A 13,521-nucleotide genomic window follows, 5' to 3' on the forward strand; every position below is an offset into this window, starting at 1 on the left:
GGGGTGATGCTCCTGGTTTGAGGTTTCCATCAGGAACAGAGCAGCCAGGGCCCCCTCCTAGCAGCAGCGCCCACGCCCCTTCCCACACTCACTGACTTCTCCCAGCCACAGGCTTATCCCAGACCATAATGAAGAGAAGTAGAAGTCTATGGAGAGATGAAATTGAGGTAATGGGGGCGGAGCTGTTGAGGTCTGGAGTGTGGGCCAAGGAGAAGGGAAGGAAGGGTCCTTTGTTCCCTGGAACTCAACGTATGAACAAAGAAAATGTGAAAGAATGAGACTGGGCACCAGGGCTGCTGAGGGAGGTCCGCGGGTGGGTGGTGGGGGAACTTCTCCTCAGGATGCCAGGGACCAACAAAGCAGGCCACGAAGGGAGTTGCTGGACATCCACAAAGTCACAGCGTAGGGAGGGGCCATTCTCTTCTGGAGGGGATCTGCGTAAAGGAGGCTTCAGAAATAAGGCCTTGGAAAAGTAAGGCCAGCTCACCAGCTGGAGGGCACGCAAACGGGGCAGAGACATCAGAGGAGGGCGTCCCTGGCCCTCTGGCACTCCCTGGGCAGGCCCATGGCCTTGAGGCTCCTGGGAGACCCGACTTCCCAGATCTAGGCAGCTGCAGGAGGAGGGAAAAGGGTGGGAAAAAAAGAACAAGGAAGCCAGACTGAGAAACAACTCGATATGCAAGTCTCTGCGCTCCCTCACCTGTGGGCGGCTGCAGAAACTGGGGGTGGAGGGTGGGAGCGGTCCGTCGGGTAAGCGACCCCATCCCCAGAGTCTGCTCTCTGAAGGCGGTACCCTCAGAGCCGCCCCACCGGCCGGTGTGCTGTGTGATCGAAAGGGGGAGAAGTGGGGTCATCCCCGCTCCACCCCACCCCGGACGCAGTGCCGGGCTAGCTGGGCCTGGCGGGTAGGGTAATGCGCCCCCTCTGCAGTTTCCTGGAGGAAATGAGGGTATAGCCCACTTGGCCCCCAGGATCCCAGCAGTGCGGTTGCGGGGCGGAGCCGCCGCAGAGGCACAGCCCAGGCCGCAGAGGGAGGGGCGGGGCCTCGAGGGAAGGGGCGGGGCAGGGCCGCCCTGGCCGGTCTGGAAGCTGCTGGAAGTGTCGCAGCACCGCCGCCCTGGCTCCTTCCGCCGCGTGTGCAGGCAAAGAGTCCCCTCGCCGGCTGGAGCCAGCGCCCGACCCGCAGCCGGAGCCACGCCTTGCGGCGAAACGCTGGCCCGCCCCCGGGAGGGCCTGTATTCCGGGTATGCCCACGAAGTGGGACCTCTTTAATTCCGCAACGCTCGCGGAAAAGACCCCTTTCCCGTATCAGGCAATTGGAGTATCTGTAGGGCAGCTTCTAATGAGGAGGTCGAGCCGCGGAGCGTAGAGGGGAGTGGGTGACCCCTGTTTAGGCTTGGACCTTAGTCCCGAGGCTGGGACTCTCGGGAGTGGAGACGCCTGCCCTGCAGGTTTTTACAGAGATCAGTGGGGAATCCTCGCCTCTAGTTCCACCGTTTATGTTATATGAGGACTCCCAACATATGTTTCTGATGGTGTCCTGTTTTAGGAGCGCGGAGACGGGGCTGTGAACATGAGTAAATACGTGTACTCTCAGGGCCGGCGGCTCCCGCCTTTCACGGTCCCCTCCCCTATTTTGGACCGTGACGTCAAGGTGGGCGGGCGGGCGGCGGCAGGTGCGCGGCCGACAGGCATCCTCCTTTAAGGCGGAGGGATCCGGGGGCGGGCAGCTGGGTGGTGCTTCGCCTTATATAAGCCGATTGGGGGCACACAGCCGTTCTCTTGAGTCACCCCCGCGCAGCCTTCTTGCGGCGCGTGAGCCCGAGGCAGCCATTGCCCGCTTGGTGTTCTCTAGTACCTGTGATTCTTATCCTTAAAGGTAAGGCTTCGATCTCATGTGGGCTTTTCAGGTTATCTTGTTCTTTCGCGTTGCTTTCGGTCTACGCGTCCTTTCCGAGACCTACATCTCGTATTGGGGCGGATTCTGGCGTAGCGCTCCCATTTCTTCTCTTGGGGGAGGGCTGGGAGCGAGCTCTTGAGTTTAGACTCTTTTCTGTGGTTGGCGGCGGGGCTGCTTTTCCGCAGATATTAAGCGTTGTTTTGTGGGGCCGCAGAATGGGGCGCGGGGTAGGCACTGCACGTGGTGGCCGCGCCGGCCCGGGACGCTGCCATGCTTGCCTCTCCACTTCCGGACGCGGCTACGGGGCGCCGGAGGGTCCCCGAGCGGGGTGGGTGGGCGCGCCCGCTGTGACTCAGCAAGGCTGGTCATGACCAGGTTTTGCCACTTGTTCTATCGGACGCAGTTTTTTTAAAGTCCTTTTGTTCGGGGCTTTTCCGTGAGGGTCTGCGAAGAGCTCCGTTTTCGGTCGCCGGCGGCGTATATCTTGCTTTCTCCATCCTTCTAGATCTTTCCTTCGTCTCGGTGGAGGAGGGGCTGGCGAGCGGAGGGGGCAGGCTCTGGTATTCGTGGGCACGTCCTTTCCCCCGCCCCTCTCCGAGAGCTGAGATTGTTCTGGAAGCTTCTGGAGCCCGGCGCCCCGCCCTGGTGCCCGGATGTTGGGGCCAAGGGAGGCTGCGCGGTGGCGCCCCCTCCTCGCATGGTCGACGCATGTCCAGCCGTGACGAGAGTCGTCCCGGCAGACTAAGGGCACCATCTTAGTGTTTGGTTTGGTCTTGAGCGTCAGTCACGTGTGCAGAGGGGTCACGATGGAGCCCTTTCTTAATCTGTTCTTTGTCTTTATAGCCCACCTGGATAGGCATCCCGCCAATCTCGAGTTAGCTGTCCCTACTACGGGAGGCAGCAGTACCATATTATCTCCTTTGAGTTACCTAATGGGAGGACAGTTTTAAATCATTGCCCTTCAATGTGAAACCTGTTAACCTTGAAGGTGGAACTATAGTCAGTAATCTGCGTATTTAAATATGTGTGAATTTACCTCGTTTTCGAGATACCTGGATTGGAATGCCTAACAAACTAGATTGTGCTGATCTATGATTCACTTAACAGGAGTTTGGCTTCAAAATACCTTATAAGAAACATTAATGCAATTTGTTCAATGTGTCAGCGCGTCCCTCGCCCCATTGTTTCTAAGGGTGCTGCCTGAAATTGATAGAGGGGAGGATTTTCCAGTCTTAGTACCCAGCTCAAAACAGTACGAATAGAGTCTCTTCATGTGTATTGTGGCTGAGGGTGAACTTGAGGAGTCTTAAATTCTTGCCTTTTTATTTTAGATGCCTGAGGAAGTGCACCATGGAGAGGAGGAGGTGGAGACATTTGCCTTCCAGGCAGAAATTGCCCAACTCATGTCTCTTATTATCAACACCTTCTATTCCAACAAGGAAATTTTTCTTCGGGAGTTGATCAGTAATGCTTCTGATGTGAGTGCCCTGAATGTCTTCATTGACGTTGGTTTTTTTGTTTCTCAAGTATTCTAAGAGAGGGAAAGTGGGGTGGTTTGGCTGATAAAGGTGATATAAATTTAACTGCCATTCCAAAAAGTATTGTCTTGCTCTCTGTGGATAGATAGGATACTGTAACCCACTGGATGTCATTCTCAACCTACAAGCTAAAGGAGTAATCAGAATTAGGGTATTTGGGGAGTTTAAAAAACTTTCTTTTGGGTGAGATGGGTTTTGAAGAAGCAGAATTGTAAAACTGCAATTTTGTACTTTCAGGCCTTAGACAAGATTCGCTATGAGAGCCTGACAGACCCTTCCAAATTGGACAGTGGTAAAGAGCTGAAAATTGACATCATCCCAAACCCCCAGGAGCGTACTCTGACTCTGGTAGACACAGGCATTGGCATGACCAAAGCTGATCTTGTAAATAATTTGGGAACCATTGCCAAGTCTGGCACTAAAGCGTTTATGGAGGCTCTTCAGGTACGTGGTTGGTTAGGCACAGCCCATTTATATTATTGGTGTTTGCTTTGCCGTTTCTTTGAACCTTGAGTTTGACTATTTTAAACTTTTTGGCAGGCTGGTGCAGACATCTCCATGATTGGGCAATTTGGTGTGGGCTTCTACTCTGCCTACCTAGTGGCAGAGAAAGTGGTTGTGATCACAAAGCATAACGATGATGAACAGTATGCTTGGGAGTCTTCTGCTGGAGGTTCCTTCACTGTCCGTGCTGACCATGGTAAGTTGGCTTTCCTGTTAAGGTGTCTGGATTAGAATTCTGGGGAAACAGTAATGAAGATCTTGAGTATTGTATGTGTAAAGCAGTTATAGTTCTGCGTTTATTTAGTTTTTTATATTGTTCTGATTAATTTTTTCTAGGTGAGCCTATTGGCCGCGGTACCAAAGTGATTCTCCACCTGAAGGAAGACCAGACAGAGTACTTGGAAGAGAGGCGGGTCAAAGAAGTGGTGAAGAAGCACTCTCAGTTCATAGGCTATCCCATCACACTTTATGTGAGTATGGACTGGTAACTCAAGTGCAGGTAACTGCTGCTTTAGAGAATTGCATGGACTTTGGGGTTTTTTTGGTTTTTTTTTTTTTTTGCACTCTGAAACTGTCATCTTTGATCCTTCTAGCTGGAGAAAGAACGTGAGAAGGAAATCAGTGATGATGAGGCTGAAGAAGAGAAAGGTGAGAAAGAAGAGGAAGATAAAGATGATGAAGAGAAGCCTAAGATTGAAGATGTGGGCTCAGACGAGGAGGATGATAGTGGCAAAGATAAGAAAAAGAAGACAAAGAAGATAAAGGAGAAGTACATTGATCAGGAAGAACTGAACAAGACCAAGCCCATTTGGACCAGGAACCCTGATGACATCACCCAGGAGGAATACGGAGAGTTCTACAAGAGTCTTACCAATGACTGGGAAGATCACTTGGCAGTGAAGGTAAGAAGTCTTGCTTGTTGGCTCAATAGGAAGCGCTGATACGGACAAATGGAACTTACCCAACTGGTTGGTAGCTGGGAACTGTGAATGCTGAGTTTATTTGCAAATGGACCCTTCCAGGGCGGAGAAATGACATCTTCCCCTGTGACCTGTCTCTGGAGGCTTTACCCACCTGGAGTCTTTGACCCAAAGGTTATCCAGTGCTTGTAGTTAGATTCACTTAGGGCATTAGGGCTTAAATTTTCTCTACAGGGATAAGAAGGTTTTTGTTTCAAATAACTGGACATTTTGGTATTGGGACCAGAAGCCACTCTTAAGTACATAGTTGGCTTATCTTGGATTTCTTTCAGCACTTCTCTGTAGAAGGTCAACTGGAATTCAGAGCACTGCTGTTCATCCCCCGTCGGGCTCCTTTTGACCTCTTCGAGAACAAAAAGAAAAAGAACAACATCAAACTGTATGTCCGCCGTGTGTTCATCATGGACAGCTGTGATGAGTTGATTCCGGAATATCTCAGTGAGTATCTTTTTGCCCTAATGTAGTTCGTTTCAGTGTTCTCAGGGGGACTGGAGTCTTTATCTTAGATTAAGGATCCTCTGCAGCACAACAAGTGAAAATTTGGTGAGAAAATCGGTCCTTCTGTTGAATCCAGATGACCTTATATATCTTTTATCTTTATCCCGGCGACTCCTGTATCTTTAAAACCCAGCTTCCATATTTTGATTTCAGACTTCATCCGTGGGGTGGTTGACTCTGAAGACCTCCCCCTGAACATCTCCCGAGAAATGCTCCAGCAGAGCAAAATTTTGAAGGTTATTCGTAAGAACATTGTTAAGAAGTGCCTTGAGCTCTTCTCTGAGCTAGCAGAAGACAAGGAGAACTATAAGAAATTCTATGAGGCGTTCTCTAAAAACCTGAAGGTAAGCAGCAAGTACTTGCTTAATAATGGGTTTTTTTCATTCGGTTAGAGGAGAAGAAGTTATTTCCTAACAAAATGATTTTTTTCCGCTACCCATAAAGCTTGGAATCCATGAGGACTCCACTAACCGGCGACGCCTTTCTGAGCTGCTGCGCTATCACACGTCCCAGTCTGGAGACGAGATGACTTCTCTCTCAGAATATGTGTCTCGCATGAAGGAGACGCAGAAGTCCATCTATTACATCACTGGTGCGTTGGAACCTGGGTCTGATCAAAGCCTTTTTTTAGAGGTGTGGGGAGAACACTCAAGGGTCCTGGGGAACTGGCAGGATGAGGCATTTTGGCCCTGGAGTCACACTGAGTAATCCTACAGGTGAGAGCAAAGAGCAGGTTGCCAACTCTGCATTTGTGGAGCGCGTGCGGAAGCGGGGCTTTGAGGTGGTGTACATGACAGAGCCCATCGATGAGTACTGTGTACAGCAGCTCAAGGAGTTTGATGGGAAGAGTCTAGTCTCTGTGACCAAGGAGGGCCTGGAGCTGCCCGAGGATGAGGAGGAGAAGAAGAAGATGGAGGAGAGCAAGGCAAAGTTTGAGAACCTCTGCAAACTCATGAAGGAGATCCTGGATAAGAAGGTGGAGAAGGTAAGCCATTATGAAACTAAGTTACCTTGTTAGAGATGCCTTCAGAGTGGTTTCCTTCCATCTTTGGCTGCTACAGTTAGTGGTTTAGGCAGCCTAATTTGTTTAGTGCCCTCCTACTTTTTATTCCAAGGTTGGTATTTCTATAGAGCTTAGCAAAGATGAGGCATCTTTTCTCCAAAAAGTGGACAGAAGCATCTTTGCCTTGAGGTGGTAATTGGAAATATAATGAGTTTTTCTGACTGCCCTCAGGTGACGATCTCCAACAGGCTTGTGTCGTCACCCTGCTGCATCGTGACCAGCACCTACGGCTGGACCGCCAACATGGAGCGCATCATGAAAGCCCAGGCGCTTCGGGACAACTCGACCATGGGCTACATGATGGCCAAAAAACACCTGGAGATCAACCCTGACCACCCCATCGTGGAGACCCTGCGGCAGAAGGCAGAGGCAGACAAAAACGACAAGGCCGTCAAGGACCTGGTGGTGCTGCTGTTCGAAACTGCACTGCTCTCCTCTGGCTTCTCGCTTGAGGATCCCCAGACCCACTCCAACCGCATCTACCGCATGATAAAGCTCGGCCTGGGTGAGTGCCCTTGTGCTCTCAAGCAGCAAGGTGTGTCGGGCGCGTTTGAACGCTTTTGGGGCTTATCTCAAGTGGTTTCTTTCCTGCTCTTAGGCATTGATGAAGATGAGGTGACGGCAGAGGAGCCCAGTGCTGCTGTTCCTGATGAGATTCCCCCCCTTGAGGGTGACGAGGACGCCTCTCGCATGGAAGAAGTAGATTAGGAGTTCCTACCTGCAGACTGCTCCCTCTGTATAGCGTCCCCATGGCTCCTGCAGCAGCAGCCCCAGTGGCCCTGGCCCACATGGTTTCCTCTGCTGATGTCTAGTGGTTTTATTTCTGTCCTTCTAAGGCAGGATACATGGACCTCAAGCCCTCTCTCTCTCCACGTTTGACATGGGGTTTGAATGTTGTGTGTTGTGTTTTTTTTGTTTATTTTGTTCTGAAATTAAAGTATTAAAAATAAAGAAGATGCAGGTTTTTTACACAGTTCTGCTCTCGTAGATTTAAGTATATACAGTGCTGCTTTCGGAGTTACATGTATCCCTTTACAAATCTTAACCTGCCATTATTCTGAGTAGATAACATGGTACATAAAGTGAAAGTCAGAGTTGTTCAGCCATGTCCACTCAGTTTTGTCTGACTCCTGAGACCCCATTGGAGTGGGTAGCCGTCCCCGTCTCCAGGGGATCTTCCCAACCCAGGTCTCCTGCATTATATGCAGATTCTTTTTTATCAGCTGAGCCACCAGGGAAGCCCAGTTATGGTACATAGGAAGATATTAAAACCATCACCAGTAAATTTAGAAGTCATAAAAACAAAATGAGACATAAAGTGGGAGAAAATAATTGCAAATGATGCAACAGACATAAGCTAAATTTCCAAAATAGCTCATTCAACTCCAGTCAAAAAATGGGCAAAGAACTAAATAGACATTTCTCTTAAGACATAGGTGGCCAGTAGATGCATGAAAAGATGTTCAAGATGCTAATTTGAGAAATGTAAAACAAAATGATGTACTACCACACATGGGTCTGAATGGCCATCATTTAAAAGCTGCAGTAACATGCTGGAGAGGGTGTGGAGAAAAGGGGCCCTTCCTACGCTACAGGTGGGACTGGGTTGTCTTGGTCCAAAATTGGTGCAGCCACAGTGGAAGACGTTCCTCAGAAAACTAAAACAGGCAATCCCACTCCTGGACGTAACATCCAGAGAAAACATCAAATAAAAACCTACACCTCTGCGTTCACCGCAGCGCTATGGACAGTAGTCAAGAATGGACACACGGTCACTGGTAAGGAAGGTGTACACATACAGTGAAATGCTACTCGGCCACTGGCAATGAAGTGATGCCATCTGCAGCAACATGGATGCCACTGGAGGTTATACTAATAGGGAGGACATACCACTTGATAACCACCTATGTGGGATATGTGTGGAAAATACAACATCAATCTCTGAATCAAGTCATGAACAACAGACTGGTGGTTGAGTGGGGCATTATGGTCAGCTGGCCTAAGTGTTCCTATGTAGAAAGCAGTCCTACAGAGAACTACATTCAGTATCTTATAAACCATAATGGGGAAAAATATTGTAAAACAATCACTGCTGTACAGCAGAAATTAACATTGTGAATTAGCTACAATTTTTTCAAAATAATGATAAACACTGAAGGTAAGTGGAGTAGTGGTAAAGAACCCACCTGCCAATGCAGGAGCCGGTAAGAAACATGAATCCAATCCTGGGTCGGGAAGATGCCCTGGAGGAGGGAATGGCCACCCACTCCAGTATTGCTGCTTGGAGAATCACATGGACAGAGGAACCTGGTGGGCTATGGTCCATAGGGTCACAAAGAATTGAACACAACTGAAGCAACTTTGCACAGACTTTCAAAAGTCCCTTTCCTAAGCTTAGCACATACAGACGATTTTCCACTCAAAATTTGAGTTTACTATGGTAGTACAAAAGCATACATTCAGTACTTTCTGAGTTTTGATCTTTCCCTGGGCTGACAGTATGAGGTAGCTTCACTGGTGTTGCTGGGCATTGAGCTGCAGTTTCCAGTCAGCCACCAGGCCACAAACAAGGACAAAGAAATGGTACATGTTAACAACCACTGTGTTTTTTTCACTTTCAGTATTTAAACAAGTTAAACATTTGACACTTGTAAAACAGAGATTGTAGGCTGTTCTGAGCTAACGGAAGTTTTAAGTATCTGAAGCTGAATGTTTGTACTTAGTCAACCAAAACACAGGACCAAACCCACTGCAGCAATTTAATTTAATAAAATAAGAGCAAAAGTTATATTTCCAAAGTACCAAAACCTGCAACTGGTTCACAGGGCAGAGCCTAGGGATCCAGGAGCAGGGGGGCTGGTGGTGCTGGGCAGGATTCCCAACCCCTCGCCCAGCACAGCACCATCGTTCACTTTCTCTCCTGGGAAAGCAGCCTCGGGAGCCTACACTTGTGCTTCTCTCACCAGAGGAAGAAACGCATGTCTCAGAGTCTGAAAGGGTAGTCAAGGTAGGGGACAAGCACAGGTGGGGCACCAGCACAGCCTCCAAGGCAAGACTTCGAGGAACTGGAGGAGGGAGGGGCTTCGGAAGGCGCCTCCACCTTCTCAGTCCCCCACCGTTCTCTCCACCCTGGGGAGAGTCCTGCCCACTGGAGGCTGGGTGACTTAAGGCAACAGGGAAGGCCGCCTCCTGGGCTCCCTGTCCCCTGCTGCAGCGCTGGTTGAGAAACCTGCATTTTGCCCGGGAGCCAGCTGCCTCCAAGGAGAGACAGTAGGAGAGGAAAACTGGTACAGTGAGCGGGTCCCAGTCATCCCTTGGGCTCTCAAACCTTCTGCACAGATGACTCGACTGGCATGGCCTTCTTTCCCCGCTGCTTTAGACGGCCCCGGGCGTAGACCCGGAGCAGGAGGGCAGCAAAGACCACAGCCACTCCCAGGCCCCCCACCACAGTGACAGTGTGGCCGTAGAGGAGGCAGGAAAGGAGGATGGCAAAGGCCTGGCGGAGGGTCATGATGATGGTGAAGACGGCAGCCCCAAACTGCCCGATGGTATAGAAGATGAAGAGCTGGCCACACGCAGAGCAGATGGAGAGCAGCAGGGTGTGTGCTGCAAACTCGCTGTGTCGCCCCATGAAGCGGATGCCCTCCAGGAGGGCCCCCTGCTCCAGCAGGGAGCCCACCGTGAAGAGGCAGGAGAAGAGATTGACCCCAAACATCATCTGCACCGACGACATCTTATAGGCGAACAGGGCGTCCTGCCAGTTGGAGGTGAAGCTGTCGAAGGCAATGTAGCCTGCCAACAGGATGAGGCCTGAGAGCGTGGTGGCCGGGGAGCTGTGGGGCTCCGGTCCGCTGGACAGCAGGAACATGCTGACCCCGATGGAGATGAGGCCAGCCGTCAGATATTCCCAGTGCTCATAGCTGCGCCGAGACACCAATTTTCCCATCAGCATAACGGGGATCACCTTGGAGGCCTTGGCCAGCACCTGGGTGGGGAAGCTGACGAACTTGAGAGCTTCGTATTGGCACCAGCTGCTGAGCACATTCGACAGGCTGGCAAAGGAGTACCGGTACATGGGTGCCCCATGTCGGGGCTGCTTGCATAAGATGCAGTAGACGCCAGCCACCATCAGGGCCAGGATGCGGTTCATGAGCACCAGGAACTGAGAGTCCGAGAAGCGCTCGCCTGGTGACGTGGCCGTGGCCCCATAGCTGCGGGTCATCACTCTTTCCTGCAGCACTCCCCACGTCAGGTAAGACACCTTGATGGGGCAGGGCAGAGACAGCGGAGAAGATACTCAAGAGAAGGAAACAGCAGGCAGGCCCCAAAGCATCCTGACAACCTCCTCCTCTCTCAGGATGATGTTGAGAATTATTAAAATGGACAGATAGCTCTCTGTAGTAACTACAAGTTACTTGCCTCTTCTCTCCCAAACCTGGACTCACCTTGTTGAGAATCAAGTGTGTGAAACACAATGACTAATGCTTTAAGACTGACCAGACCCTGTTTGTCCCCAGAGTAGGGTATGTCAGAGCTGACTCCATCCAAGTATTTTCTTTTCTATTTTCAACCAATTCTGGGGGTCTACACTTCTTAACGAAGATCGGACACCCGTGAGTTCAACTTAGCATAATGGAAACAGAAGTGCCCACTCCAACATGCTGTGGGATTAGTGTCCCTCTCACATGCAGTAGTGGGGGAAGGCTGAAAATTTTATCAGTCCATTTACGGTATATTTACAAGAGGAAGGGAGAAATCACGGAGGGTAGAGAGAGGAGGAAAGAAAAGACCGTGCTTCCTCCAACCACCCCTAAGATGATGGTATGCCTCTGGGAGAACACACAACACAGCCACCAGCAAACTGTTGGGACTGGTGGGGTGAGAGCGCTGGCTCCTCGGGGACCTCACCCAGGGAAAGCAGCAGAGCCCACCTACCTACCTGGAGCCCTGAGGCACAGAACAGCAGCTTCAGGGCCTGCCAAGTGGGACTGGTCTCCGCTGGTTCTGCCCGGGCAGCCAGGGGAACCTCATCCGCGGCCTTGGGCTCATTGCCAAACACACAAGTTTTCACCAGGGGGAAGCAGAGACCCCTACCTGGAGAAAGTACATAAGGTGAAACCGAAGCTTTCCCAGCACTTCACCTTCCCCACTGCTGCCAGCCCACCCTGCCGCGCTTGCCAAAGCACATCCCCTTTGCACCGCCGGCCAACTCTCCTAATTTTTAATCTAGAGTAAGCACACTTCCCCCACCCTGTCCCCACACACCTGTTTCCAGGTAGTTCTTCCGCCTGAAGTACTGCACCAGCAGGTAGCCAGGCACCATAAAGCTTGCATAGCCAGCCGCGTTCACCAAAAAGCGGAAGAACCAGAGCTGAGTCCACGACTCCGGAGGGGCTTCGGGGTTCTTCTCCCCACCTGCCCCCAGGGAGGGGAGCGCAGCCAGCACCACCACTGCCCACCACCTGCGGGCACGGCGGACAGAAAGATCAGAGTACAGCTCCTCACCCTCTGGGCCCTCCTGAGGGGACGACACTGGAGAAGGGCCCGGAGCCTCCTCCCCGCCCCCCCTCAGCTGCAGCCCAGCACGGACAAAGAGCCTCTCTCTCTCCTGGAGGGGGGGGGGGGCGGCGCGAGTCAGGCTGGGCTCCCTCCGTCCCCAAGAGCGGACCCGCCCCTCCGGCCACACAGGTTCCCTCTGTTCCCTCCAGCGCCCGCCGGCCGCTCCGGTTGGAGGCGCGGCGCCCTCCAACCCCGCCCTCGGGGCTCCCGAAGCTCCAGGGTCCCTCCCGCGACTTCTCTCCCGATCCTCCTGGAGCCCCCGAGGAGCACAAGGCCACGGCGCATCCCCACCCGCGCAGGCTCCGGGCGGCTCTAGGCCGGCCACCGGCCCGGGAGCCGGGACCCCGCCCGGCCCCCCGCGCGCTCGGAGGAGCGGCGGTCACGTGTCGCGGGGCTCGGTCACGTGGGCTCGCCGCTCCCCCCACCCCCTAGTCCCCACCTGGGGTCCATGGTCCCGGCTGCGTGGGGCGGAGGGGGGCCGGGGACTGCCGGGCCCCGGGCCGCGCGCTCCCTCCGCTCCCACTGTGGCCTCCAGGAGCCACCGGCCAGCGGAAGTGCAACGCTCTTCCCGCCTCCCTCCCGCGGCCCCCACTCCGCCCCCGGCCGTGACCACGCAGCGCCCTGGGCCGCCGCTGTGCCATAGCGCCCCCTCGCGGCCCGGCGGGAGCCGCGGCTCAGCGCGCGGGAGCCCGGCTGCTGTGTCGCTGGGGAAGCGGTAGCTCCAGCCCGGTGCCGCCTCCGCTTCGTTATCGCCCGCGGCCCTGTCCACCGGTCTGGAGGTGGCGGTGACCACTGCCGCCCTAGGGACGCGGATATGGAGGTTCTGCATTCCAAGTATATTCCCGTTATGTTACCGTTTTAACATCCCCCTTATGTTACCGCTTCCCCGTTTTCTGGCAGGAAGATGTCTACTTGGTTTGGGGGCTTGGGCTAGCAGTTCTGTCCCCCCTATCCCCATGACCTTTGAGGATGTGCATGACCTGTCCCCCGTGTACCTCGGCCACTCATCCATTCCCTGCAGATTCCTACTGGCCTGCTCCCAGTTCTACTAAATCACCAAAAAACCTTTCCCCAGGGAAGCTCTCCCTGTCCCCTCCTTAAGCTTCCCAGGTGGCTCAGTGGTAAAGAACCCACATGCCAATGCAAGTCGAGACACAGGAGATGCAGGTTCGATCCCTGGCTCAGGAAGATCCCCTGGAGGAGGAAATGACAATCCACTCCAGCATTCTTGCCTGGAGAATCCCATGGAAAGGAGCCTGGTGGACTACAGTACATGGGGTCACAGTCGGACATGACCGAGCAACAGAGGACGTGTCCCCTACCCAGGCCTCCCCTGACCACCAAGTATGGCCCTCCACCCAGTCCATCGTTCTCCCTCCCACGAGCTTTTCCTTCCATTGCAACTTGCAATTACATATTTATTTAGATGTTTATGATTTTAAACATAAAAATCTGTCTCACTCACTAGACTATAATCTC

At 52.7% G+C, this 13,521-nt stretch overlaps 2 protein-coding genes across 3 annotated transcripts; one reads left to right on the plus strand and one right to left on the minus strand.

Annotated features, from left to right (window-relative positions):
• Window positions 1-1,751: 1,751 nt before the first annotated feature.
• Window positions 1,752-7,456, plus strand: HSP90AB1 (heat shock protein 90 alpha family class B member 1). Its single transcript, XM_061398307.1, has 12 exons — window positions 1,752-1,879; window positions 3,232-3,378; window positions 3,676-3,882; window positions 3,979-4,138; window positions 4,279-4,412; window positions 4,536-4,844; window positions 5,195-5,360; window positions 5,574-5,764; window positions 5,865-6,012; window positions 6,137-6,405; window positions 6,655-6,988; window positions 7,082-7,456. The coding sequence occupies exons 2-12, from the start codon at window positions 3,232-3,234 to the stop codon at window positions 7,189-7,191; spliced, it is 2,175 nt and encodes a 724-aa protein (XP_061254291.1). The 5' UTR covers window positions 1,752-1,879; the 3' UTR covers window positions 7,192-7,456.
• Window positions 7,358-12,619, minus strand: SLC35B2 (solute carrier family 35 member B2). 2 transcript variants are annotated; one of them, XM_061398318.1, is made up of 4 exons: window positions 12,482-12,619; window positions 11,749-11,945; window positions 11,423-11,577; window positions 7,358-10,744 (listed from the first exon to the last, which is right to left on the minus strand). In XM_061398318.1, the coding sequence occupies exons 1-4, from the start codon at window positions 12,490-12,492 to the stop codon at window positions 9,806-9,808; spliced, it is 1,302 nt and encodes a 433-aa protein (XP_061254302.1). In that variant the 5' UTR covers window positions 12,493-12,619; the 3' UTR covers window positions 7,358-9,805. The 2 variants fall into 2 exon arrangements, with proteins under 2 accessions (XP_061254302.1, XP_061254303.1); XM_061398319.1 differs by lacking the exon at window positions 12,482-12,619 and adding an exon at window positions 12,334-12,408.
• Between the last annotated feature and the right edge of the window lie 902 nt (window positions 12,620-13,521).

Source organism: Bos javanicus, chromosome 23 (genome assembly GCF_032452875.1).
Source record: "Bos javanicus breed banteng chromosome 23, ARS-OSU_banteng_1.0, whole genome shotgun sequence".
Lineage (NCBI taxonomy): Eukaryota > Metazoa > Chordata > Mammalia > Artiodactyla > Bovidae > Bos > Bos javanicus.

Bases quoted from the DNA above. Each gene is read 5' to 3' on its own strand.
- HSP90AB1 (XM_061398307.1), top strand. From the start codon at position 3,232: ATGCCTGAGGAAGTGCACCATGGAGAGGAGGAGGTGGAGACATTTGCC. The intron at 5,361-5,573 runs GTGAGTATCTTT...TTTTGATTTCAG, and splicing joins GTTGATTCCGGAATATCTCA to ACTTCATCCGTGGGGTGGTT. The intron at 5,765-5,864 runs GTAAGCAGCAAG...CTACCCATAAAG, and splicing joins CGTTCTCTAAAAACCTGAAG to CTTGGAATCCATGAGGACTC.
- SLC35B2 (XM_061398318.1), bottom strand. The intron at 11,578-11,748 runs GTGTGTGGGGAC...TACTTTCTCCAG, and splicing joins GAAGAACTACCTGGAAACAG to GTAGGGGTCTCTGCTTCCCC. The intron at 10,745-11,422 runs GTAGGTAGGTGG...TGCCCCATCAAG, and splicing joins TCTGTGCCTCAGGGCTCCAG to GTGTCTTACCTGACGTGGGG.